The 27,730-nt window shown below is 40.7% G+C and overlaps 1 protein-coding gene across 3 annotated transcripts; it reads right to left on the bottom strand.

Annotated features, from left to right (window-relative positions):
* Positions 1–8: 8 nt before the first annotated feature.
* On the bottom strand, positions 9–27,730 carry GSDME (gasdermin E). Of its 3 annotated transcripts, XM_054816111.1 has the most exons (12): positions 27,535–27,724; positions 25,630–25,743; positions 23,639–23,755; positions 22,963–23,193; positions 21,641–21,833; positions 12,284–12,455; positions 11,186–11,306; positions 6,548–6,736; positions 4,455–4,582; positions 4,156–4,339; positions 2,559–2,632; positions 9–1,748 (listed from the first exon to the last, which is right to left on the bottom strand). In XM_054816111.1, exons 4-12 carry the CDS (start codon positions 23,171–23,173, stop codon positions 1,518–1,520), a joined length of 1,503 nt encoding a protein of 500 aa, XP_054672086.1. In that variant the 5' UTR covers positions 23,174–23,193; positions 23,639–23,755; positions 25,630–25,743; positions 27,535–27,724; the 3' UTR covers positions 9–1,517. The 3 variants fall into 3 exon arrangements, with proteins under 3 accessions (XP_054672086.1, XP_054672087.1, XP_054672088.1); XM_054816112.1 differs by lacking the exon at positions 23,639–23,755 and having other exon boundaries at positions 27,535–27,730; XM_054816113.1 differs by lacking the exons at positions 23,639–23,755; positions 25,630–25,743; positions 27,535–27,724 and having other exon boundaries at positions 21,641–21,861; positions 22,963–23,096.

Here is a 27,730-nt window from a genome sequence, read left to right as displayed (position 1 = left end):
ATGACATACATTATAAGTTATTCTATTGTTTAGACATAACATTTAATACAAAGTTTTGTTTTGATAAATTGGTTAGTTACAGAGGCAACTTTGAGTAGCGATTGGCAAAAGACGACTTTCCCCTTTACAAAGACACATCCCTCCCAGAAGCAGAGTAAGGTGCTTCCATCCTCCTAAAGGCCATTTCCACATGCACCGGCACAAGGTTCAGGCAACGCCACTGCCTTCATGGAACAGATGAGACAGAAACGCCAACAGCTCAGCATGCAAGGCTCTCGGGGTACGTCCTGCACTCTCAGGGTACAGAAAGGTACCACGGTGCTTTTCTGCAAAGTCCGCTTCCTCAGGGAAAGCTGAACCGATGCAGTTTTATGGGCCTCAGACAATCTGCTCAAGGCCACATGGGAACAGAGCAGAAAACTGAACCCAGGACTCCTACCCACCAGCTCAGCTGCAGGGCCTGCTGACTGATCACCCCCCACACAGGTGCCTGCCTGTCCCTCTGTCAGCCATCTCACAGTCTCATCTGATAGCACTGATATTCCATTACCTGGACCATCATCTTCCCAAGCCCTTATTTACACCAATCTCTGCTGCATTTCTGTCCCATCCACATGATTACAAAACATTACAATGAAAAAAAAGGCAAAATAGTTCAAAGCACAAAGTGGTCTACTAACACTTTGCTGTTAGTCAAAGAAACAAGCAAAACATCTGCGCTTAAAGTGTCATATGGGTAAAATGATCATTTGTGTGGAGTGCAGCAGGGACGTTTCATGTGCACACACCAAAAGGCATCACTGTACCTCAAACAGAAAGTTCAGAATGCAATTTAAACAGCTGAAACTTGCTAAGGTGAGTAAAAACTTATCAGAAAACACAAACGCTGTAGAGAGGTGTAAGTCTCTAAGGTGGTCTTAGTTTTTGAAAAATAGGTTTTATTTCCTGCAGTGTGCAGTTCACATCTGTAAAGCCAGACTACACTTAATAAATTAAAACCTAATCAAGTACCTCTCTGAGAGCCCTCCATTCTACTTGCTCCAGAGTAAAGGCATTCTGCACATCGAGTCTTAAACAACCAAAACATTTACTGGGTTGCAGAACCCTGGCTTTCCACAGCCTGCTTGTTTGCTTGCTTACAAAAAGCAGTTTGAGCTTTGCAGTTTTCTCCCACGCATATTAATACGAGCAATCAGGCTTCTACTGCCCTGCAGATCTGACAACTACCAGAATAGCTGTGTTCAATTTCTGTTCCAGGCTCATCTTTTTTTTTAATTCCTCCCCTTCACCCCTTATTTATGTATTTTCCACTGCAGACGTACCTTAGTGACGCTGCAGAGCAGCGGTACACCTGACAGCAGCGCCAAGTCCACCCCGACCTCCGCTCCACCTGGCTGTACTGCAGGAAGTACTCGACTATGTGGCTGTTACTGCTAGCTCAAACACACCAATGCTACGCTGCGGAGCTATTGAAGAAAGAACAGGCTAGAGCAGTAAGTGGATATGCAGCAAAGCTCCTATACATTCCCAGCTAATGCGTAAAATCCATATAATGCAACATAAAGAACAAGTGGGAAGAATCTAGGTTCTTTCATAGTTACAGCTTTTACAGAAGACTCTGCCATTTCCAAATTAATGTTTGATGAAGCAAACAGCCTTTGCACGACATCGAATCTTCCCCTGTCAGTGAGAGCAGCCACCAAAGGACTGCTCAGCGCCACAGTGCCATCGGCTGAAGCGATGTTAGGCTGTATTTATGAGAGAGCAAAAGACAGAGACATTAAAAAGGTTTTCCAAGCACTGCTGTTCCTGCCATGGCACAGCTCAGTTCCTTCTTACAAAACCACTGAAGAGCTTACAAGGCAGCAGCAAAAGGGCAAGGTTCCCTTTACTGTTAGCCTTGACAAGTAAGACGTACTCATCCAGAACCAGAGCTCTATGGCACCCTTTTAGGAGAAACACCTCTCCTACCGCATCCTTTCCCCCAGTCCAACTTCTCTCACTGCAGATCACACTTAACTCTCACTCTTACTCTGAGCAGAGTAGTACGCCCCTTGCCCTACATATGTAAAGGTTTTTACTATCATTTTTGTCAGTGAGTTTGAAAAGCTTAAAAGCCCCTCCCCACATTGCTTCAGCAGTTTCATGAATGCCCTCAGAGTTCTGGAACTTCGGAATTTGCCAAGGCCCAAGCACTGCTGCTATCAAACTGAAATTTCTGTTTCCCAAGGGCAGGTGATTACTGAGACTTTAAAACGGGCTAGTGAGACTATTAGTAAATTAAAATTTGAGCTTAAGTTACAATTTTCTTTTGCTCACAGCCCATGAAATCTCCCAAATACATAAAGCATTGTAGAAGTCAGGTATCCACCTGCAGTAAATTACCTGCATCGTTTGCCACTGTCAGACTCTGACCGTGCCTAAGCAATGCCTACAGCTGAAATTCACACTGGAGCTTGACATCTTCTTAATTGGGTGAGAAACTCAGTAAGTCAGAGAACAGAGCCATTACTGCTGCTGGGGCCCACACACTACACAGTCACATTTTGATTACTCACCAAAGAACACAATGCCGGAACAACCTGAAGATCACAGCAGGCGTGCAGAAGGACGAGAGTGTAATCAGACAGCTCTGTGAAGGAAACATTAAAAGGGAAAGATTGTTTCCAGTGAACACTGCACCAGCATGGCTGCTGGAAAGGGAACTTTCTTAACAGTGAGCTTTGTTACAGGGTTCTCCTGCTGAGCAAAGACAGACGAGCTGCATTTTTGAGGCCCATATGCAGGTACAGCACCTCGTGAAATGGACGCTGGAGACCAAAGTGATTCCAATGCTGAGGACACTTGTCACAAGTGCTCTGTTAGAACTCTGGAAGAGGCTGATTCAGCCCTTTCCTGCCTGCTTCCCAGAGTGCAGAATAAAGTGGGACGGGCAACAGGTACAAGCCCCATACTGACTATCCCTGCCCTTGAAAAGAGGCAGCTCATAGGAAAGGGGATTCCCTCCCCATCATTCTTGTCTCCTCCCCAAGTATCTCCGCAGTGTTTCACTCTGAGTCTGCAGGCTGGATGAATGATTTAGGCCTTGAATAAAACAAGAACCTCCATTCTCAAAATCTATACGAGATGCTGACTTCAGCAAAAACACGATTTATGAGGAATGACAGAGCTGAGACTGCCTTGGGGCAGGGAGATGGACCAAATTATCCCTGTGGTGCCCATCAGCTCTGTAACTCAAGGCTGTAATTCCTAACAGAAGCAACAGGCATAAACCAGTTTTTGATTCTTGATCCAGCTGCATTTACGCTTGGACATTAGCAGTAGACATTATGTCCAAAGCCAGGTGATAATGCAACACACTCAATTAACTGCGCCCTGCTGTTAATAGCATCTGACAAGTGTTAGCACATCAGCAGGTTTCTGTTTACTATTTCTCTTCTATCTCCGCAAATGAGTTAAGCTTTCCTACCTGGGTATCATGCATATATGGATGCACACTGACATTTTGCTGCACCATGCCACATTAAGTAATATTGCACTGGACTTCCCTTCATTATCTTAATGTCAGGAAATTCTTTGTATAAGACAGGAGAAAACGCCAAGAAGGAGTCTGTCTTGGACTTTGCAGGTAGCTTTTAATTAACACTGTGGTGCCAACTAGATTGTGAGCATGGCATTTGTTTGACATTTACGTTTAATCTCCTTTTTCAGCAGCTGCAAAACAACCCTCTAATTGCAGTGTCTCTATGTTATATTCATTTTTGCTAAATATAGTTTGTACCTCAACAATAAACACTGTTATGCTGAAGACACCACCTAATTTGTAATTCTCAGGATTTAGGCAGGAAGAACTCTGGTATGCAATAAGGACAGAAATGAGCTTGCCAAACTGGAAATGCCCACACTCAGCAGAAAGTAGAGCTGAGCAATCTTGGGGAAAACGTGTATTTTACAAGCAAAATCTGTCAGTGATTGAGGGCTGAGTTTAATTCACAGCCAAGAATGCTAAGCATGGTACACAAAACCCGTAAAAAGGACCAGAACAAATTATGTTCACTCGGCTCACCAAACGCTCCATAAACACTTTAATACAGAGGGAGCTTCTAAAAGGAAAATAAAATTAAAAAAAGGCTCTTCCCTTCATTCACAACATACCAGAGATAGCACTGATGAGCAGGTGAGCAGCTGAGAAGAGTTCTTCATCCTGAGGCTGATATTTCTGCAACAGCTCACTCTGTAAACTGTAGCCTAAGAGCTGCAAGAAGTCAACGAGGTCTCCTTGTTGTGCAGGTTTTAACTCCTTCAGATCTGGCTTGTCTCCTGTGCAGATAGCATCTAACTGGAAGCAAAAGATAAGTAAAACTTCTTGAAAAGAGAAAAGTTCAAGCAAAAGACAGCGCTAGCTGTATCCTGAAATTACTTTTAGGAAGCAAGCCAAAGTTTCTTCATCTTACCACGTCCTCCAGGGCAGTTACCATTTCTTCACGGAGCAAGAGTTCACAAAGGGTTTTATATAAAGCTCTTTGCTTGTCTTCCGGCAGCTTCACAAAGGGCTGGAACTGAGTCTTCAACCGTGACAGATCTTTCCCAAGAAAGCAGTAAAAAGTAAAACTAAGTATTTCTACACAAATGCCAGTCAAAACAGTTAACATTTTTGCTATGTGTTTTATAAGCTTATTTATCACCACATCCTGATTTCAATCAGCACAAGTTACAACACAAGGCTGGAACACCTCTCATTGTATTTCCCTAATGAGCCAATGAAGCATCAATGAAAATTCTGAGAAAAAAGAATAGCTATCAAGAATCAACATTCAGTGTTCAATATTTTCATATTTTACAAGTCAGTATTTTGATGTTAACTGAACCATATATTAAGTTTCTCACTTGAAAGTTCATCTCCAGAGAATGTTCGTTTATATGGCAGAATGAAGAGTTCTGCTCCTAACTTTACTACTTAATCTGTGGGTTAACAGGAATTACAAAGGCAATGGTATAAGTCCACACACAGAACTAAAAGTCCCTATTGCGATGCTAAATTCTTATTGTCCTCGTATTTTGAGTGCATCAAAGAATTACAGCCCTTCACCCCTGACCAAAAAAGACTTATTACAAAAACCAGGACAAAAATGTCATCTTGATTGAAATATTGAATCGATTACAATACATACAACAGAAGCACAAGAGAGTTCTCTACACTTCTTTCTCCACAATTCAACTACCACGCTAAACCAAAATGTTTTATGACATCGAATTACCACTTTGCTAAAAGAAAATAAGTTTTCAAGTCAATAATGCCAACTGGAAGGTTGGAATGTATTTTTCCACATTCCAAAAATATGGGCATGGAAGCATTCTTAACCTTGTTTAAATGAAATTTCCCTTCACGTCACTCCAGTCAAGAAACATGCTCTCTTTAAAGATGCCTTTTGTATCTAAAAATTACTTCACTGGGGCAGGAAAAAAAGAAGAAAAAAAAAGCCCAGCCACAGGCAGATATTTTTTGTACCTGCTGCAATCATACGACTGCTTATACAAATAACAGAAGAGGAAACCTACTTTAAATTGCTTTAGTAGAAACATTTTTAAAATTTTTTTCCAAGAGATAGTTCCGGTTAATTAATTCAAAGAAACCTCCAAGCCTTTTAAGCAAGAAAGGCGCAAGCTAAAACAAAAAACAAAACAGTGGCACACCAGTCTCTCAGAAATAAGTGGGTTTTATATACACATGGAGGAACAGTTACTCCTTTCAAACAAGTCTACATTAGAGAATGACAGAATTTATTTCAGGACAACAAATATCTATTTTGGTTACAGTCTACTGAACAAAAGGTGAAATTCAGAGACAACAGAAGTGATGTTCATCATTAGAACTGGCTGTAAGAACTCTACCAAGGACTGATGAAAAATGAAGTGTGTTCCGAGACCTTAATTTTGTTTTCCCCTTTTTTATTCCTCTGGTGACAATCCTGCCCCTTCCTTCCACATCTCTACAATAAAGTAGTTGTGCCTGGCTCATTATACCAATTTGTAAACTTCCATTTAAATCACGTTTTATTTTGTCAGCCCTAGTTGATACCGAAGATTTCTATAAAGTTTCTCAGAAAATAAGAAGGCTAATTGAAGGCAGGGGAGATGTCTTTGTAATTTTCGAGACTTCAAATAATCTTTAACTGAGAAGCTTTACTAAGAGTATTTTCCAAATCATGAAAAAATATTTTCAGTGACCCTTTCTGAATGAAAGCATAAACCATCACTAATCTTATGGCGCTTATCTGGAATGTAACAGAACTGGCATAAAAAACTAATTTTGTAAGATCATATTTATGACAAAGGGATTCAGGATCTTCCTAGGGAACAGTCTGCTGCATACAGCTATTGCAGAAGTAAATTTTTGTATTCTTTCAGTTCGTTCCCCCAAAAGTTCTTGATAAGGGCTATTAAAATGAACTAACAATTTCTTATGTACTATTGTAGCAGGTTATTTCCTCCTATCATGTTGCTTAACTCATTGTAACGTAACAACATAAAGCATTTCTGGTAATACCTTGTTTCAGCACACTTAAAGAAGCATCACTGGGAATGAGGTCTTTAGCCTCAGAGTACATCTCATTATCGACAGCATCTGGCTGATAGAGAAACAAAGCATCTCGGAATAGTGCTGAATGGGGATAAGTTGAGCCTTCTGTGCTTTCTTTTTCAAAACCTCCTTGCTGTTCATCTAGCAGACAGAATTCTGTAATTAAAAATTCAATTAAAAAATAATTAATACACAAGCAATTACTGAATAAGATGCTAGCTTATATTATCATCTAGTGTTCTTGCACGTGATTTCTCCATGTCTCATCTCTTCTAGATAGAAAGAATTGCAATGGTTGCTACGTATGTGAATTACTGAGCATTACTGCAGCCCTGATGTTTGGTACAGTGCACAAAGGTCCTGTGGTACAGCTACTAACTACAAAACATGATACCAACTCCTGTGAATTCATGTAGGCAGCAAATAACATGAAAACTTCTCACTGACACTGAAAACCCAGATGCTGCATACAAGAGATGCGGGTATGAATTCTTCCACATTTTCTACCAATTAAGAGATGCACTGTAATGTGGGCTACAGGATCCACTCATGATGGAGACACATGAAAGCACTTTCTGAGATTCATAAGAACACTGAGAGTCCCTGACAGAGCTCCTTCTGGTCATGGCACCGACAGACTCCTCTTTCTCAGCCAAGCCACAGGTCCATCCTCAAGTTCTCCAGATGAGTGGAAAATAGGGGGCTTTTCAGAGTCTCTAAAGGACCTCACCCAGGCACGTTCACTAACAGAATCACTCTGCAACACACTGTCTCTTTGCAATAACTTCATGGAGAAAATAACACACCCTGGCTGGATTACCCTTTCTGCCTCGTCTTCAGGATGAGTGCTGGCCTACCTCTACTAAGCAGAACTCTTGATTTCCTCCCACCCCAATAACCCCCAACTTGATGAAGCTAAGGGACTCCTGGAAGGTACACAAGGAGCCTTTGTAAGAGTTATGCTGAGAAATCTGGAATATCAAGTTCTGTGCTCATGTGTTCAATATTGTGCCCCAAAGATGCAGAATATAATCAAAGCCCGATGCATATTTTGATCATCTTTTATTGGCTCAAATGTAAGACTTGAAACTGTACCCCTGGCACTCGGCAGCAGGTCTGAGAACACAGGCAGGCTAGCAAGAGAAACTCAATTTTGAAGTAAAATCTGACAGCAAAGGGGAAAAAAAAAAAAAGTAATCAAGCACAGTGCTCACATGTACCAGGCACAAAACCTAAATATAACCTTCCTGCAGTTTTAAGAGTCTGTCTCACCAAATTAAGGACATTCAAAGCAGATGAGAAAGCACAGAGAGCACTCCATCAGCAAAAAGCTTTTTCAAAGGGAGAGCAGACAAAGAAATCTCTGCCACAGAGAAAGAAAGATGACAGAGACCTTTATGCCTGCATAACCCTTCACAGAGAAGAACAAGCTACAGAGGAGCAAAAAGTGATTAACACAAATTAAAGAAATTCCCAAAGCAACAAGACTCCGGACAGCAGCCAAGGCACCGTAAGGCCAACACGCTCACGTTACCTTCACTGATGGTAACAATGCTTTCACACGAACCCTGAAGGAACAAGAGTGGGCTAATAAACTACCTGCCCTCCTAAGGCAGAATGATGCTAATAAGGGAAACCAATACACAGCATCATGTGAAAAGTTTTAAGAGATACAGAGTCTGCTGATAAATCTTGTAATAGGACTCAATTCAGAGGAAAATACAGGACTCTGAAAAGTTTTGTATTAATAGGACTGTTAATTAATTTTGTATCTCATTAGTTTTGTGATCCTCAAAAAAAAAAAAACCAAAACAGAGAAGGGAAAAGAAGTGAATGAAAGAACATATATAATACTGTGGTATTTTCTCTATTGAATTCTATCACATCCATCACTGACAAACCTCCTCTAGCGGAGTTAGACCTTGTTAGTTATCCAGAAACATTAACAAAAATGGAAGAAAACCAGAGATCATCAATGAAAACAATCAAAGGCAAAGAAACTCCTTCGTAGGGAGAAGCCGGAAAGATTAGGACTGTTTAATTTACATTCACATTTAAGAGGAAGCAAGTCACACGTATATAGCAACAAACAGAAGAAAGCAAGTCAGCCAAGTACTACTATGCCTCCTGTTTTGTAAAGCAAGAACAAGAAGACTTGCAGTGAAACTTAGAGGCAGGGAACTGCAAAACCTCTAACAGAAACAGCTTTTAAATGTGGAAAATTAGCCTACAGAAATCAAACAAAATTATTACAGGAAAACATTGTGGTAAAGGAATTAGAAAAGAATGAGACCTTTTTTTTTTAATTTATAAAAATGTCCAAGAATGTCCAGTCACATTAGCCAGAACATTTTTAATAAAGCTTATGTACCATTCTTCTTTACAAAATAACTCAAGCAGCGCCAGTGGCCAAGAACAAGAAAGAAAAAAACAAACCAACAACAAACAACTTACATGCATCTTATTCTGTAATTATCTGTGAAGAGAATCCTATTATGTTACACCTGCTACTGGTCACTTTCAGTCTCATGTGAAAGAGCTACATTAGTCTCTGTATTTAACTTCAAAGCCTATTTTTATTTCCATAAACAGACACTGATGACTGCTCAGACATTAAGAAGTTGAAGGTTAGGCTCCACCATACTTATTCTTGCTGGCAAATATGTAATTCTGTTGTTAGTTCCTCCACTTTACCTTCTCAATGACACTCAGGCAAGAGAGGACAGCACAAATTTAAAAAAAAAAAAAAAGAAAAAAGCAAGACATAGGTTGTTTGAGATAAATCACAAAACAAGCTGTACTGGTTTTGAAGCTTAAAAGACATAACATTAAATATGGAAAAAAAGTGAAAGAAGAAGCAGAAGTGGGAAAAGAGCAGAGAAATACAGATCATTAACAAGACCCATGTATTATCAGCTAGCAGGACACAGGAATTTTCATCTAGAAATCACGTAAGTAGGCTATCAAGCCACACACCTAGGTAGTTAACCTTAATTGCACCCAATTACTCTGAATTGCAGTTCTATTATGACCATGAAGTCAATGCCCTCTGGCATATTTCTGTGTTCAGTCTACATCAGAGCAATTACACACTGCAGAATTTTGTTTTACAGGTTACATAATATTTACTTATATTCCTGAACCTACAGACTTCCTTAATACCAGAAGTCAGCTGAAGGAGAATGATGGAGAGTATGTTCTGCACTTCTTATCCAAATAAGGTGCATCCTGGATTTAAATCTCAACTGCGCTTCAATTATTTCTTCAATGTATCTCCTGTTTCTCTCCACATAAATCCTCTCCAACTTCCAGCTCTACACAGTCCATCTGATTTGTTTCCTTCTTGCATAACATCCCCGAAACCTCCTTTAGGTCAGGGAGTTTAACTGAGGATAGGCAAGAAAGAAAAACCCAGGTGATTCTGCAGAGCAGAGTTACTACTCCCCCCCAAAGCCAACTGCAAGATTTTTTTTTTTTTGACACCTGGAAGTATTCAGCCTGAAATAAGTATAACCAAAAAAACATGACAAAGACATTTCTGCAACCATTCAGAGAACAATCTATATATGAAAGTGCAAAATAGACAGAAAAGTTTAAATTCCAGTCCTATACTTTACACATAATTCTTTTCTTAGCACAACTGTTGTCTAAACATTCCTCGTTGACCCTTGATTTATATTTGGTTCACTCTCCCTGCCAACAGGTGAAGACAACAGCACAGGCTGAGGGCCAGCTAGCTAGAAGTAAAACTGCAGAGAAAGACCAGGACTACGAATTTGAGAGGGTCAGCAGTGTGCCCTTGCAGCTATTGATGTTTGCTGCGTACTGGGCTGTACTGACAAGATTGTACATAGTGGATCGATGAAAATGATTTTTCAATTTGGGAGACTGCAATCAGAGTGTTGTGTCCAGTTTTGAACTCCCCAGTACAAGACAGACATTCACATACTGGAGCAAATCTAACAAACAGTCACCAAGATTGCTGGGGGCTGGAGAATACCGTATATGAGAAGAGGCTGAGAGACTGAGGTCATCCAGCCTGGAGAAAATATTGCTAAAGGAGAACATAATTGCTATCTACAGCTACCCAATGGAAGCAGGAAGAGAAGGCAGGGCCAGACTCTTCTGTATGATGAGAGGACAAAAGGCAAGTGATACAAATTAAAGAAAGGGAAATTCTCATTAGGTATGAAGGAAAAGAAAAAGTTCATCCCGATGGTGGTCAAACAGAAGAACAGGCTGCCCAAAGGAGTGATGGAATATCTGTCTCTGGAGATGATAAAAACTTGAATAGATAAGGATACGAGCAATCTGATCAAACTCTGAACTTAGATCAAACTTCAAAAGTTGGCCCTGCCTTGAGCTAGATGACCTCCTATGGTCCCCTGAAACCTAAGTTATTCTGAGTTTATGACTTATTCAAACAAGGGAAAAAGCATTGCTAAATCAGAAGAGCAGCATTTCACAGCACAAGTAACTATAAAGACAATGGAGACCATACAAAATCATCACCTTCATACACAGGGATATGCAAACATCATTGCACAACAGACAGCTCTGTCCACAGCTGAACTGCATGACACCAAAACCGAGTTTTATACTTACCAAACTGGCCATTGCGTTTTACAAAGAGTTCAATTACACCATAGGCAATAGTGGTTGCAGGAGGAATTTCAAGGATCACACTAGAATCCTTCAGCATACTTCCATTTTCACTCACTGAAACCTAGGGGACAGATTTATTCACCATTTATCTGATTCAGCTATTGTGTAGCTTGAACACAGAATTAAGGGGAAAAAAATACAGAGAAACAATGTGCTTTATTCTCCATGATGTCTAACTAAAGCACAGGTTACATCTATGAAAGGAAACAAATAAGCAGCGAGGTAGAAGCACAATACCAAGAGCAGCTCTCAAACTCTTAGCTACCCTGTCCTAGTACAAAGTTGAGCTCCAGGTGCAGCTTTTGCCTGTGTCACTAGGAAACGGGTACCCACTCCAGTATCCTGCCCTGCCCTCTTCTATCCTGACACCCCTTTTGCCCAGCTGAAGACCGGTACCAGGAAGGTAACATTTGCACAAGAGGGTTGAACTGCAATTCCCAGATTTCTGCTACTGGAGACAAAAGTGATTCATCTCCAGCTTTAAAAAAAAAACACCAAAAACTTAGAATGAACGAGCATATGTTTTGACTTCACTAATTCCCGCTCAATTCAAAGGCAATTTTTCAGATAGCCTCATCATGTAGTTTATCTCTACTCCCATGATCAAAAACAAATAGCTTCTCAGTAGAAAACACTGCAAACATTTTTGATGAATGATTACTTCGGTTTTCAAATACATATGCTTCAGCAATGCTTTTTGTTCTTCATCTTTCACTAAACTGTTATATGTTTGGTTTATGTTCTGCTGTAGGCAGGAATCTACACAGAAACTGAATCACAATTTGACAGTATTGATGGAAACCATATTCCAGGCTCACACTAAAAGATAGCATCTTTTGCCAGTGAGACAACGGAATAAAATATTTTACCTTTCTGAGGTTCCAAAACTAAACAGTGCAGTGAGTTCTTGCAATTGGGAGAGTTCAACATATTAAGTAAGCATGAAAAATACTCTGAAATCTATTTTGAGAAAGCGTAATTTCTTCTCAGATAATCTGCAAATGTTATATACCTTGTAGATTTTTTAATAACTTTTACCTTTACTGTTTTTCTACTGCATCCCATCACACCGCTGACTTTTTCTTCAGTCTGGATATGTTCAGATATTGTACACTTCTGAGTTGTTATTATCTTTTCTCTCAAGATGCACAGCACCTCACGTTTTCTTTCTATTACTTGTTGCAGTAAACTACTATTTAGATTTATTGCTCTGAAAAAGAAAAGACGCCATTAACAACATAAATACTAGAATTGAGAAAAAACATTTTCTTAATTGCTTGAAAAAGCTTTTATTGTAAAAATAACAATTCAGTATGAGCAGTCTCCTCAAAATTATTACATCCTCTTTTGTTATTTCCTAGCAGTAAATATCCGTATTCCACAGTGAGTTCCAATGCATGTATTGAATTCTTGATTCCTTACTCTGTGTAAAAATGTCAGTTGTCTGGCTACTTTCTAAGCAAAAAAAAGCAAGGGAGAACTAAAGACAACTTCAGGCTTCCAGTGTAATATGAAAACAATCAGCCAGGCTCACGGACACTGGATTTAATCCTCTGCTACTGTGAACTCACACTGACATTAACATGGCCATGGCATGGGATGCCAGCTAACCATTCTCTTCAGAGTCTCACGTTAGCACAAAAAGTGTCAATAATTCAATGGGTCACATCCTGTAGTCTTTACTCAAAAGAATTATTTCAACCAAAAAAAGTTACCAGGGAGTACAAACAAAAAATCTGTTCTCATAGTCCGTACTATGAACTCCCTGCAGCCTACCACGCTACTGCATACATTATGCATGCGCACACAAAAATACCTATAATAGTGTAATACATAATAAGCATGTAATATAATAGTATTATCCACACATCACAAAGCTCTGCTTAGAAAGAGTGAAGTTGCAGTCAAGCTACTGGAAGCTAGAAAATAGATAGCAAGCAATCTTTCAGTCTGCTTAGTGTCTTTGTAATCGAGCCCCATTTTTCCTTAAAATAGTTCTTGGTTTTCTCTCTTTTACCTGATCAGATCAAGTCCCATTTCTTCCCCCTCCTTCTCATTCATCTCAGCTTTGTCCCACAGCCAGCCAGCTCACCAGTCCCACTTCACGTGATTTCGCTGCTATCTTCTACCCTCAGATGACACCAGCTGTTGATGGCTTCCAGCCTTAGTCTCTCCTCCTCACAGTTCATGGCTAGCACTTTCCAGCCATCTGGCCAACCTCAGTCTCATTTATCTCCTTGTCACCATTCAGTCCTGTCACCCTTGTCTTTGTATATCCTTTGTACATCCAGGTGCTTCTCAACAGCGGAGGTGACACGGGCTCCTTCATGCCAAAGTACTCACCCTGGACTAGGACAGCTTGAGGCGACCACCATTAGGAATGCTGGTTTGGCCTCTGAAAGCCCATGTGCAGGCAAAGGAGTGCCCTGACACACTGCTGAGTGACGCCTCAATGCCAACCCTCACAGCTTGCTATGGATCTGTTTCGGTGTTCACTGAAACCCTAAACTGGCTGAGTGGGATCATCACTGAGCAAGTGCTTCAAAGGGCTGGATGAGAAAACAGAAAATACTTCATAGATTTTGGGATTGGAGGTGATTACTGAAAAAAAAAAAAACCAAACAAACAAACCCACCCGCTATAAACTCCTGTGTTATTCACTGGTATAACCACACAATTTGCAATGACTGACCAGGACTCTCACAGTCAAAAGAAAAATGACCTGTGGGAGGGACCTCAAATCTCCAGCCCATGCCTCCAACTTAACAAGGCATCCCTACTCCACAACATAATTCAGTGTGCATTTAAATCCTGCTGGAGATACTAAAGTTAGGTTCTTCTTAGAATGAGCAGGAAAAAGAAAGTGAACTCCCAGAAACAATATGAGAGGATTATTTTCTAAGAAAAGATGACAAAATTCACTACCCTGTCTTCTGGGGTGTTAACAAGCTTTCCGGTAACAGTTAAAGCAACTTAACTGTACTTGATTGATTAAAACGTGTCAAATATATTACGCTTTTGCAAAATACCCACTGGTGGTCCTCAGATGAGATGTCATATTTTCTTTGAACAGACAACTCTAGCAAGACAGCCGGAAGATTAAAAGATTGCTATCCCTGGCTCACTTATTCAGTCTTTTCTCCTTTTTACTGTAAATGGCTATTCACGGGGCTAAATGGCAATTCCCCCAAAATATGACAGAAAGACACATCTGACTCCGCTTTCTTTAAATCAAGATATCTCCACTTTTAATTAAAAAGTTTTAGATTTATTAGATTCTGGAGTTTGGGATTTATGCAGTCTGTAAAAGACTGTAGTCGGCTAGGTTCTTTATTAAATTAAAAATATCCTGAGGCAATTTTTGATCTTTGAAGAGTTACATGCTTATGTGAAAGTTCAATCAGTTGGAATGAACTGTCTGAAAACCTTAAAGTTGATTGTTTAAACAAGCTAAATAAAATACCTCTGACGCAACGCAGTAGCCACTAGAAAAGCACCCCCAAACATTCCTGAGGTTATTAATATAACTTTTTTTCTTTTGATGCAACGCCATGCTTTATGCTTGGAATGCAATGAATCTTTGGATTAAGCAAAAACTGAAGAAATGTCAAGCAATCACAAACACCGCTGCTCTTAGAAGTGTCTGCCAAACCAGAGCTATTAGTTATCACAGTAACAGACCATCAAGCCTATCATACACTTCACAGTAATTATTCATGATTTTGAAGAGGTGCACTAAGCATCTTGAAAATACAAATTAAGGCATTAAGAACTTGCAATTTTAACATTTGACCGAAGAAGCCACAGAGGAATACAATGAAGAAGCAGAAAAGCAATTTGTCATTTGCTCTCATATGATGTATTTTTTGCCTGTTTTAGAGGATGACAAACTCACTGGATATCTCTAAAAGTTAGGGCAAAAGAAACAAAACAATCAAAGATAGAAAAATACAGATTAAATAGAGATTTGTTGTTTCTGAATGAGTGTTAACATCAGAAGCATATAGAATATGGTTTAGCTTTATACAAATTAATGACCAAAATAATTCAAGAGACTTTTTCTTCTATCTACTTCTACAGTATTCTGCCTGAGGTGGGACTCCCTCAGGCCCTTTCGTGCTCCTGGCTTTGAGGTTCAGAACTAACAACAGAGTGGCAGAGCGGGAAGAGGAGAAGACATAGGTAAACTTGCAAATAGGTGCAGTGAAGAAACTTCTCAGGCAGTGCAGGATGAGCTGCTGCTGCAAAGCTGGCAGAAATGCTCTCCTCTTCCCAGTAACTTTCCTGAGTCAAGCCCACTGGATTCAGAGTTTTAAAAGGATTCAGAGTTTTAAAACGCATACCCTTACCAACAGCTGCAAATACCTCTTCTGTTAAGGTAGCACAGTTAAATGATCTCCTCTAGACTTCTGGCACTGAACTATCATAAAACCCTGTAGACTCCAGGGCTGTGTGTGGGCACATCATAAGTTATCACTGGGGTGCAGCCTGTGGAAGGCAAAACATTCCGCTCTTCTCAGCAACTCAAACAGGAGACAACATGAGGTAAGCAAATACCCAGCTTATCTAAATTACCATTGAAAATAGTAATCAGGAGGAAAATGCAAGAGGGTTAAAGTTTGACAAGCAGAGCAGAGCTTACAGTATTGCAGGACAATGGCCACTGAATCTGTGAGTGGATTTTTGGCAAAAGCTGAACTACTTTGCTAGCATAACACACTGAATATCATGAAGATACCTAAATAACAAGAGATGGTTGAGTTAAACCCCCAAGAATACATGCATGCAGGCACACGCATTGCATTTTTTTATTTTACAGGTCACGTTTCAGAGCTTTTATTTCTGTTCTACAACAACCACTCTTACCACCTCTGTCACCACATACTGTACAGAAGCCCTCAACAATCTTGTGTGACCTGCACTACTACATCAGCGTACTCCTTCCCACCTTGAGAAGCTGAGCTGAAGTACTCAAAAGTAAGACTATATAAAACACAATGAGATGTTGGTTTGCTAAGTCCCATTATCAACACACAGAGTATGAGCCTGTATAAATAAAGATAATTTAAAATATAAGGATTATGGGGTTTTGTTTGATTGATTGTTCTGCTTAAATAACCTTCCTGAAATCAATGATTTACTATGCTGGAAGCTCTTTAGGTCAAACATGAACAGAAAACAATTTCTTTTGAGTTTTGGTCTCTCTCCACATTTAATTGGATTAAACACTTCCACTTTCCTACAATGCAAAGGCTTCCTTCACTTTTATTCAACCTTTTTCTTCTTGCATGAGGAAAGGAGTGGAGAATAGAGATGCACAAAGGCAATTTGCTCCAGACTGGAAGCAGAAAAGAAGGGAAAAAGGCAGAAACCCATGGAAGGCAAGAGAAAGCAGACAACACCTGGCAATAGAGCAGGCTCTCACAGTTAAAGGACAGAGCAGGAGCCTGCTCTAAACCCTACAGCTGTGACTGAGGGTCTTTCCTTTAGGCACAGAATCTCTGACCAGATCGTCTACAAAGCAGGGGGGCTAGGACCATTCTTCCATCAAATCCTGTCTAGCCTTCTTAGTAACCCACCCTACAAATCCTTAAAGCAAGGTGCTTGCCAATTTACTATGAATACCAAAAAGAATAGTTGCTGCTGTGAGTATTCTCCATCCTCACACTGAAGTCAGCACTGTTGCCTGCCTGCACAAGTTTTCACTTGTCCAAACTACCCACAAGTGAAAAACCTTTTCAGTCCTGCACTGGGCAACGTCACCTCAACACACCTCCTCTCCCAGCTGTAGAGACATGGACAGCCCACTCTCACAGCCTCGCCCAAATGCAACTTCTTCCATAACATTCACGTGACTGACTTCAGAACATCTCTCACTGCTTGGCCAGAATTCCTCAGCTTGTTCAGTCTTCTACACTTCATTTATAATCTGCAATAGTCTGATGTCTTCCATACCTGTGGTGCGTGCTGCACAGTGAGAGGCTTCACCTACCTTTGCTCCTTCTCTATTAAGAGACCTCTAGATGAGTGCCATGGACTAAATCCACCTGACCTCACTCTATCACTTTCCACCAAGCACAGATGCATAATATTTCTTTTGTTAATCCATTTCAAATATAACCTCTCTGACCTACTTCTTACAGTCATACCAGAACGCAGTACCTGCTATAGTCAGTTTACTGATAGTATTTCACAATTTTCCCTACAGAATACCCTGACATATAGAACATCTTCCCCAAGAATATCGGAGACTTTTGAGAATGCAAGTGACAGATATTTCCTCTATTTTCTATTGGGCATCCTCATTTTTTAAATCAGACACACACAATGGGTTTTTTTCAATCCTGTCTTGTAACACTCTATGACTTCAGCTTACCCACACAGTACCTTTGGTAGAAAACTGACTAGTTTTCTCATCATACACATAAATGCTCCAGGAGTTTTATGGAATAAATAACAAAATGGGCTGAACTTCTACTGCACTCAGATTAGGAACAGGCACCTATTTTTTGTCTCAGTGTGGACAATATTTGAATCAATGAAAGTGCATATTAAAGTGCAATATGCAATACCGTAAAAAATATCTTTCAATCACGCCAGTGTATATACTACTAACACCCTGTTTTTCTAATATGCTAATCATAGAGTTAGGAATCACTCAAATGAAATAATGGAAGTGTGACAGGCAAACCTTTCTGCAGTTGATGTGGTCTGACTGACTGCTGCCACTTGGTCATATTTCTTTCCCTCTGCTGTCACTGTCCTCTCAGAACTTCTATTTCAATCACCTAACACAACTTAGTGAAATGCTAAAAACAAACAAGCGAATTTCTTAATCCATGAAAACTACAGAGATTATGGCCTTCTCATAATCCTTTTCACTGGAGGGGAGACTACAGTAGGGTTGAGGTTGGAAGGTCATCTGGTCCAACCCCCCTGCTCAAGCAGGGCCATCCAGACCAGGCTGCCTAGGATCATGTCTTCAAGGAAGGAGACTCCACAACCTCTATGGGCAACCTGTGCCAGTCCTTGGTCATCCTCACAGTGAAAACGTATTTCCTGATGTTCAGACAGAACCTCCTGTGTTGCAGTTTGTGCCCACTGCCTCCTGTTCTGTCACTGGGCACCACTGAAAAGAGCCTGGCTCTGTCCTCTTTGCATCTGTCCTTCAGGTGTTTATGCACACTGATGAGATCCCCCTGAACCTTCCCTTCTCTTCTCTAGGCTGAACAGTCCCAGCTCTCTCAGCCTTTCCTCAAAAGTGAGGTGCTCTAGTCACTTCATCATCTTCATGGCCCTTTGCTAGACTCTTCAGTAGCTCCATCTCTCCCTTGTACTGGGGAGCCCAGCACTGGACACAGTACTCCAGGTGTGGCCTCAAGTGCTGAGTAGAGGGGAAGGATGACCTTCCCCAACCTGCTGGCAATACTCCTCATGCAGTCCAAGATACTGTTGGCCTTCTTTGCAGTGAGGGCACGTTGTTGGCTCATGTCCAACTTGGTGTCCGCCAGGACCCCTAGGTCCTTTTCTGCAAAGCTGCTTTCCAGCCAGTCAGCCCCCAGCATGTACTGGAGCTTGGGGTTGTTCCACATGCAGAACTTTGCACTTCTTTTTATTGAACTGCATGATATTCCCACCAGCCCAGCCTGTTGAGGTCCCTCTGGATGGCAGCATGACCCTCTGGGTGTATCAGCTACTCCTCTTAGTTTTGTGTCATCAGCAAACTTGCTGAGGGTGCACTCATCGACCCCACCACCCAGACGACTAATGAAGATGTTAAACAGCACTGGACTGTGTTGTCCCCTGGGGAGCATCATTAGTCACTGGCCTCCAACCAGACTTTGTACCACTGATCAATACTCTCTGGGCCCAGCCACTCAGCCAGTTTTCAATCCACCTCACTGTCTGCTCATCCAGTGCACACTTCATCAGCTTCTCTATGAGGATATTATGGCAGACGTACTGAAAGCCTTAAAATAGAAGATGGAATATACTCTTAAATCCATAGCAATCTCACAGAGTTAAAGGCACAGGACTCTGACCTAAAAGCAGTACGTTACAGTACTCTGTGAATTAGGAAGCATAATGTAATATGAAAAGTAAGAATAATGTAAAATAAAATATGCTAAGTCTATATACCTAAAAGTACCATTTAACCTGATTTTTATATTGCACATTATGTTAATAAGTGTGTGCTGCATTTAAAATGTCATTGCTTCTGCAAATCAGGAAGGATCTCATCCCACATCCTTCAGCTGTCATCCCTTCTCAGAAAAGGAGAGCCAATGCTGCATCTGGAATCTAATTAAAAGATCCGTAAGATTCTCCTTCAGAAGGTTCACATAAGAAGTGACAGGAAACCTATTTGCTGCCACCCAGCACTTCCAGCTTGCTGAACCTTGAAGTTTAGAAGCTCTATCAGCTTTGACTATTTATTTTTTTTAGATTTTTCTGCAACTTTGACTTAAACAGCCTAATACAAGAACAACATTTTAAAATACAACTTAATTAGGCTATATATGTAGAAATAATAAATGAAACAACAGTTGACCTAGCAAGCACAAGCAACATATGTCATTAGATGACATCAAGAACACTTAGCTGACTCATCTCACCAGGACTGACAAGTAAACATCCTCTTAGTACCATAATGCTTTGTATCCAAAAAACACTAACTTGTAGACAACAGCTCTCCTGAATGCTGAATTCCTGAATTCCACACAATGCCCCATGAACGAGACGAAAGCTAGAAGCTTGGACACAGTCCATCATAAATCATAGAATATTTATGAATGAGTAACTGGAATTTCATTTGTAAGGCATTGCCACAATTTCCAGTAAGCCTCGGTGTTATGCTGAAGAAAAAAAAATTAATTATGCTACCCTCATCATTTTCAGTGACCTGGCAGAAGCCAGACTGACTGCGTATCAATTATACGCTTTGCCTCACAAGCCTTAATAAGCTATGAGCATCTTTTCTATGAACTAGGAAGTAGCTCCTTACATAAAATGGCACACACATTAACCTCATTTACAGGTATACTCAGATCAGTGTAGAACTACTGATTTTCCACACACAAAAGAATATATTTCTAAGTATTTAGTTACATTCAGGATTATAACCCCCAGATGCGCTGAAGTAAATCTGATTTACTATGGGAAGATTATTCATTTGAACACAGTAGGTAACTTCCTGCAGAAAACTAAGTAAAAGCTTACTGACCTAAATAGAAGTCACTCCAGTTTGGTTTTCCATAGGATTCTATCTAGTGTTAGAAACAAGATTCTAAATCTTGGCTGACACTATTTTTCTGATACTAGATGCATACTAATTTTACAGCCCTGGTATGCACATTTAGCCCAGTATTTTCTGCTTTTAATAAGGCATTCAGTACAAAGATAGCAAGGTGCCTTATTAGAGTAGGTTTGTTGACTTGTGAATGCTCATGATAAAGAGAACAGCAGCCATTTGTTCCTGTGAACACTGAAAATTGATTGTTTCTAGAACATCAGTGTATCTAAAAAAAATGCACATTGCTCCTGACCACTTTTGCACTGATAACAAAAACCTATCATCTTTATCTTCAGAGTATCAGCAAAGTCTATTAAAATGCATTACACCACCTCCTACAGACCTAGGGTACAATGCTGTCATAAACAAACCACCCTCATCTCCCATGAGTCAGGACCTGCAATACAGAGCAGCCCCGACTCGTTAGTTGGTTGCCAAGTAGGCTTTGGTCCATGACTGTCTTAGTGCAAGATTAAATCGGTCCCGATTTCAGAGTAGGACAGGAAGCGTTGCATTTCTTGTAAAATTAAGATTCTAGTTCCCTATAGCTATTACAGTGTATAACAGTGAGCAACCTATAAACTATTTTGTTCAACCCATAGAATATGCATTGACCATGCTTGCTCACCTTTGCTATTCCTTCAACTTGAAATAATCCAATTTTCTAGCACAGTCGCTCACACACAAAATTATAAAGCCTGCTTACAAGAACATTAGTAGTTCTGATTTCAGTTTCCACAGCATTTGCCCCAGTTACAGAGAGAAACCAATCCATTTTTTTTCCCAGATTGGTACCTCACTATAGTCCCAGACGGGAGGATTTGGCTCGTTCCACGTGGTAATTCATGCAAATACACAAGATGAAATTGCAGAGAGATGTTTTTAAAATGAAAGGGAAAGGTTTGGCCATCAAACCTTCAAAATCTGGAAATTTTCATTATTGTCTATACGATTTATCATCTGAAAATGAGAGCTTACGATAAAAATAATTTTCAAACTATGGCAACACGACAGCATCAATTGTTCAGTGATCACAGCTGGCCCAAGTCTTTTCAGCTCAGTAATCTTTCCTGGCCATTACAATGCCCACATTAAAAACATACCTGTCCTTGACGTCTTTCATAAGCTGCTGCAAGTCAATCTCCTGCTTCCTCAGGTTTCCAAATGAGGACTGGTTTTCCACATAGCCCTTCCCTCCAGCTCCCAGGTTGATCTTCCCCAATGAAGTTTCAATACTTCCTTGAAGAAAATCTTCAAACTTCCCCATATATTTTGCAAAGTCAGACTCCACAATTACTAGGAAAGCAACAAAAGTAATTTCTACCTGTGAAGAGAAGTGCTGAAATGGTCTTAAAGTGAAACTTACAGAAAATATGACAAGGTAGTGAAGGTAAGGAACAGTACTGAGTAGGTAAATAATGAAATTTACAGCTCTGCAATTCTTACTTCTGCTTCCTCCATATTTTCATCATCTTTGCTTCACTATCTTTTATATTTTGCCATTTTAGGAAAACATAATGTGATTGAAATGCTGAGCTCAGATGCTATGGAAGATATATAAAGAATGTTTGAAACTTATTTTGGCTAAAAGAAAAACTACAAAGCACACCTGCTTGTACAATAGGGTTAGTATTTTGCCATTATCTTGACATATCTCATTACAGAGCTGTCCCAAAGCTGACTGAAAACCAATGGAAGTATCTAATTGGCTTAAAACAACTCTCAATCTTATACACCTGAAAGCCAAAGAACTGACTCAGAATCAGCTAATCTTCCAAGCCAGCTACAATTAACATCTAAACTTAGGGACTTATCTATTTTCTTATATGGAATTGTGACATGCCCAGAAATATGGGATTCCACATCATTAATCCTAAAACTTGGTTAGGACTACTGCAGCTGGATAAAGAAAGAAGTACAAGGGTCAACCATTTTTAACAGTCTGTGCAAGAAGAAAAGAAGCAGTGGTAAAACTTGCTCAGCCTTGCCTGTGCAAGCATTTCCTGGGCAACTATCACCAAGACACTGTTCATCCAGTGCTTTTTGACCTGGAGCACTACTGGTTTCGCACTACTATCATATACTGAATCCTCCAAAAATATTCTATGGGAGCTCCTGTGGCTGCATTCAGCCCTGTTACTAAACAGTAGGACTGTACAGCTTGATAACCTTCAGCACTATTTCAGTAGTCTATCTAGGCAAAACATTATGTTTTTTAAACAAACATTTATTATTACTGCTTTTAGTTAAACAAATAGTCAAGTAAGAAAAGATCCAGTCATCTCATTTCCACAGATGGAGAATACTTCAGAGCATTCCTCTAAAAGAAGCCCTCTAGTAACACGATCGAGAATAATAACAAAAAAAGATTAGGCTCTGCACTCTTTTTATCTGCAATAATAGTGCTGCCCAAGTATGCCTTTACCTGGTTTTATCGGCTTGTCTTCAGTAAGCACATCACTCAGGGTGACTGTCAAGAAATGATACTTGGGCTTCTGCCAGCACCAGAATTTCTTCCTCTTCGTAACTAAGCTCAGAAGCTGCAGCTTGTCTGAGGCATTCAGGTGGGAGACAGGGATCAAGTCACCTCCACTGTCAGTTTCCCTCACAAAATTCTTTGTTGCTTTTGCAAACATCTTGGGGAATCAATTAAAGCCTGAAAGAATACATCTGTTTTTCAACAACTACAGCTGTAAAGTATAAATATTTACATTGTCACTTTAAGAAGTTCTTAGTTGTATTGGTATCAGTACAGGGATAGTTAGTGTTTTCACCCCACCTTCTCCACTCTGAGCTGGGAATCATGATGGTTTAAACCACTTACCTAAAGTTAAAAAGTTCTCATAATAACAGATGAAAGAATTTCACTTGAAATTTTAAATAAGCAACAGTGAATAAGCAAAGAACAATGCACTGCAAACACAATATGCAAGTCTTAAACATTAGAAGACAAATGTATGAAATTTATGATCACACAGATAATGAAGAAAGAAAATAAATGTGTGAGAAAATAAATATTCCCATCTACAGCTGAAAAGTTCCTTCAAGGAGTGCTCACAGGTGATTAATCTGTTAGGGAGGAAAAAACTTACACAGCTTACCCAAAGTCCTACGTAAAAGCTTCTACTAATGAGCACCCCACAGAGACCAGGTGGGATGAGGAGAGCACTGGTGCAATGGCAGAGGATTTCTACCTCCACACAGAATCCTTTTATTACCTAAGATAAAATCATCTTACTCCATATAAGGTAACTGGGTATTATTCACACAAATTATCTTGTCCTTTTTAATAGTGAGTAAACACAGATAAAGATAATAAAAATTATTCTATAAAAAGCAACAAATATTTGTGCTGGCATCTTTGTGACTAAGTTTTGTTTCTGAACTACGCCCCAATTAATTTTTTTCTTTCTGAACCTTTTTACCTCCAATGTTTTCCAATTTTCTGTTTGCCATTAGCATAACTAGAGCTAAATTGAACATGTTATTTGCAACTGTTATTCATACCTGCTAAACAGCTACATATATTATCTTATTCTAGCTCTTAAATTAAAAAATATTGGCATCTCTTATTGTGTAAGGTTTCCTTTATCCCAAGCAATGCATTTTGCTGTATTTATAAGGAACTTTTTCAATACTGGAAACCAGCTAAACTCACAGGAGAAATGGTAAGAATGACCATTCACAAGTGCTAAACACACAATTCTAATAAACTAATTTTTGATCTTTTTAAAAAATCTATTCTTTTTTAGTTCTTCAACTCTGTGTTACTTGACCTCATGATATTTCCAGAATTAAATCAGGTTTTTTTTTTTTTAAAGTTGGCAGCATTTCCTTTGAATCCCCCAACTAACACTGACTGGAAAGTTCTAAGAGCATAAGATATCTTAGCTGGCTATCCACCCGTTCATGATTAGTTACATTTCTTGCTCCACAGAGATGTTAGATTTGTCATTTACAAATACCAGTCAGAATAAGTTAGAACAGACTTCAAACACAAATTGATACTGCAGTGGGCACTCCAGGATTATTGAGAGAAAAATGGAAAACTGAATAGATATTAGTGGCTGGACCACAGGCTCCATGTTTTATTATCAGTTGGAGGAAAAAAAAGCCTTTTTGCAGATAGGAACTTCCCCTTCTGTCAGCGTTTCCCAAATATCCCATTTCAGATAGTATTTCCCACAGTATTTACCAATTCATGTTGAAATATCTACCAACTCATTAAACCCCTATGACCTACTTTTAGTTCTCTAGGTAAGCAAGTAAAGGGCGTTTCCCACAACAGCCGCATGGAAAGGATTTGAATGATGTCAAAGTCACGTAACATTTCACTGAAGAGTCTTCTGGGACTTTCATTGTAATTGCAGCTGCAACAAACACGCAGCACAGCCCCAGCTAGATGCACTGGGAATATTTCCACTCACATTCTTATTCTCTGACCTTTTCCTAAACTCTGAACTGAGATTGATTTTTTGCATTCTTAAATCTCTCCTCATTAATTTCTATGGGTTTAATGTCAGAGAGAACACTTTAACAGAATAAGCAATGCAGCTCCACTGCACCAGAAAAAAAAAAAAACAAACAAAAAAACCCCAAACCAACCCAAACAAACCAACAGCCCAAAAAACTAGCATTCTTTTTCCCTGGGACTTCTTTTGCATGACACTGTATTTCATAACCAACCAGATGACTGAATTGTAATGGAGGGGACCATCAAAAAAATTCTCATTGCCTGCATGAGCTCCTCTCTCCCAGCATAACCTTCTTGAAACACTTCTGTGCTTTACAAGATTGTTCACTCATTCTGATCCCATTCCTACATAACCAACTCACGTGGGCATAGCCTCTGTAAAGAAAAAGACGCACCAATTTCTGAGGAGTTAATGATAAGACAAAATGCAAAAAACAGTTCCTATGATTTGGCAATGTTACACACTCACTGAATCTCATGAGAAGAACCACTAACACCATTCTATAAAACTCCTGATGCATGGTGGTTTGTCTTCACTCCCAGTCACCACACTTTTGACTAGCAAAAAGGTCATCCAGGAAAGACTACAGAGTGCTTATGAGAACTGCTGAGACTCACCAGGCAGGAGAGATGGGACTGTCTTCAGCCTCAGAGTGGCAACGTCAGTGTCTCCCACACTTTGATGTGCTGGGAATGTCTTTGCAGGAAGCATATTTGCTTGTGCAGCTGTACCTGCTAGCAAGAATAATCTATTTAAATTCTTGTTTATGTCTCTTTGGTTATAGTGCCTTTAACACAAATTCTAAAACACACCTAAATACCTTGTTTCACTAGTTCACAAAACAAAGAGGAGTTGAATATGCCCTTAGCCAACATCATGGAGTTAATACAGCTACCAGGATCAATGGCATCCTGACTGAACGGACACGGAGCGGTTACGGACATAGCATTAAGAAAACTCTGCCTTTGGAGTTTCTTCCTCTGGAAATTTTATTAGAGCTATGCTTGGTTTGGCAGAATTAAAAGCAAAGATATCAAAGCTGGTAGGAAAAGCCTGTCAGAGTGAATTCCCTCTTGCAGATTGATAGCTAGGCGTGAAAGCAGAAAAGGAAGGAGGAGTACCTTCCTCGCCTACTGAGAAATTTAAAATTAGCCTGAACCTGGGCTATGGGTAGATTATTCAACAAAGAGGATGGGCTCAAGCAAAGATATTTACAGCAACTTCACTGTTTACTTAAGCAAACAAATCTTACTCTGCTCCCTTCCTTTATCACAGCTCAACAGAGTGGGACATTAGATCCAAAGAAACATTTTATGAATAATCAGTGCTTACTTTTGGCAGCACAAAAGCAAGTTCTGAACAGTTGCCTGATACTTTTTACACTCTGTATACACATACATTGACCTTTAAAAAAATACAAAAACACTCTTTTTTTTCCCCATTTAATACAAGATTACCTATCACACCGGGCACAGTGCACAGGGAATTTGGGAAGAAGGTGACAACAACTGGATTGCCAAATACGTTAGTACATCCACTGCCAACCCAGGTTGTAAGGAAATAGGTTAAAAGGACAATCCCTAAAGGCCAAAGATGGCCATGCAGGAGCCACGGCATCAGAAGAGCTGTTAGGCATTAACTTCGCTGAGCAGCAGTGGTAACGGCCTTTGAATCCTAATGAAGTTGGAGTTTATGCTGCAAGGCAACTACAAGTGTAGAAGTAATGACAAGCAATACGTGTATTTTATTACAAAACCTTATTTTCACCTCCTTTCTAGATAAATTAAAAAACAGCCACAAAAGCTAACATGCAAAACCTAGCAGGGATGTTCACACAACGAATTTCAGTCCTTGAATGTACAAGGTCCCTGAAAACATATCCAATAAACTTTAGCCCTGGACGTAGCCCTCTTCTGTGCCTCCAGGACTTCACGGTTCTCATCTCCAAAGACTCTACGCCACACAAAACCACGGCGGTTCGACGCACCCAACAGGGTGCCAACCTGCAAGGCGACGCCATGAGGGCCGCACGCTTTGGCAATGGGCTCGAAGCATGAGGAGATAAGCTGCCTTTGTCCTTGGCGAGCAAAACACTGCCCACCTCACCGAGACTGCGCTGAGGCTGCTCACGCAGGCGTCCCAGCGCGGGCATGGCCCTCAAACGCTACTGCGGCCCCGCCGCGCCACGCTTAAACCCCTCTCAAAACCACCACACGTGAATTGCAGCCATTCAGCCTTGTTCTTCCCCCCGCGAAGCCGGAGGGCGCACACAGGCAGACAGGGAATGAAAGCAGAGCTCCAGCAGTCAGCGAGGCGGCCGCAGCAGCTTCCCCCTGGGTGTGTGACAGGGTCGGGCGGGGCGGCGGGGGGCACACGGCGCGCCCAGGCCCCGCTCCCCCTGCCCCAGCCAGCCGGCGGGACGCGGGGGGGGTCAGCCCACCGGGAAGGGAGGAGCGGCGGCGGCGGCCGGAGCCCGGCATGGCTAGCCCTCACCGCCTCTCCAGGCCCACTCCCGTACTCACGGCTTTCCCGGTGATGCCCGCCGCCGGGCCCCGAGGATGCGGCGAGCTCCGCCCGCGGGGCGTGCCGCGCCGCGCCCCGAGGCGAGGTGCCGAGGGCGAAGCTCAGCGAGGAGCCGGAGGGAAAGCCTCCCCAGCAGAGGGGGTTTCTTGCCAGCGCTATGGCGCGGCGAGGGGCGAGGCGGGAAGAGCGCAAGCC

The sequence above is a fragment of the Grus americana genome, chromosome 2 (assembly GCF_028858705.1).
Source record: "Grus americana isolate bGruAme1 chromosome 2, bGruAme1.mat, whole genome shotgun sequence".
Lineage (NCBI taxonomy): Eukaryota > Metazoa > Chordata > Aves > Gruiformes > Gruidae > Grus > Grus americana.
Note: the sequence above shows the minus strand (reverse complement) of the source record. Positions and strands in the feature narration are given on the sequence as shown.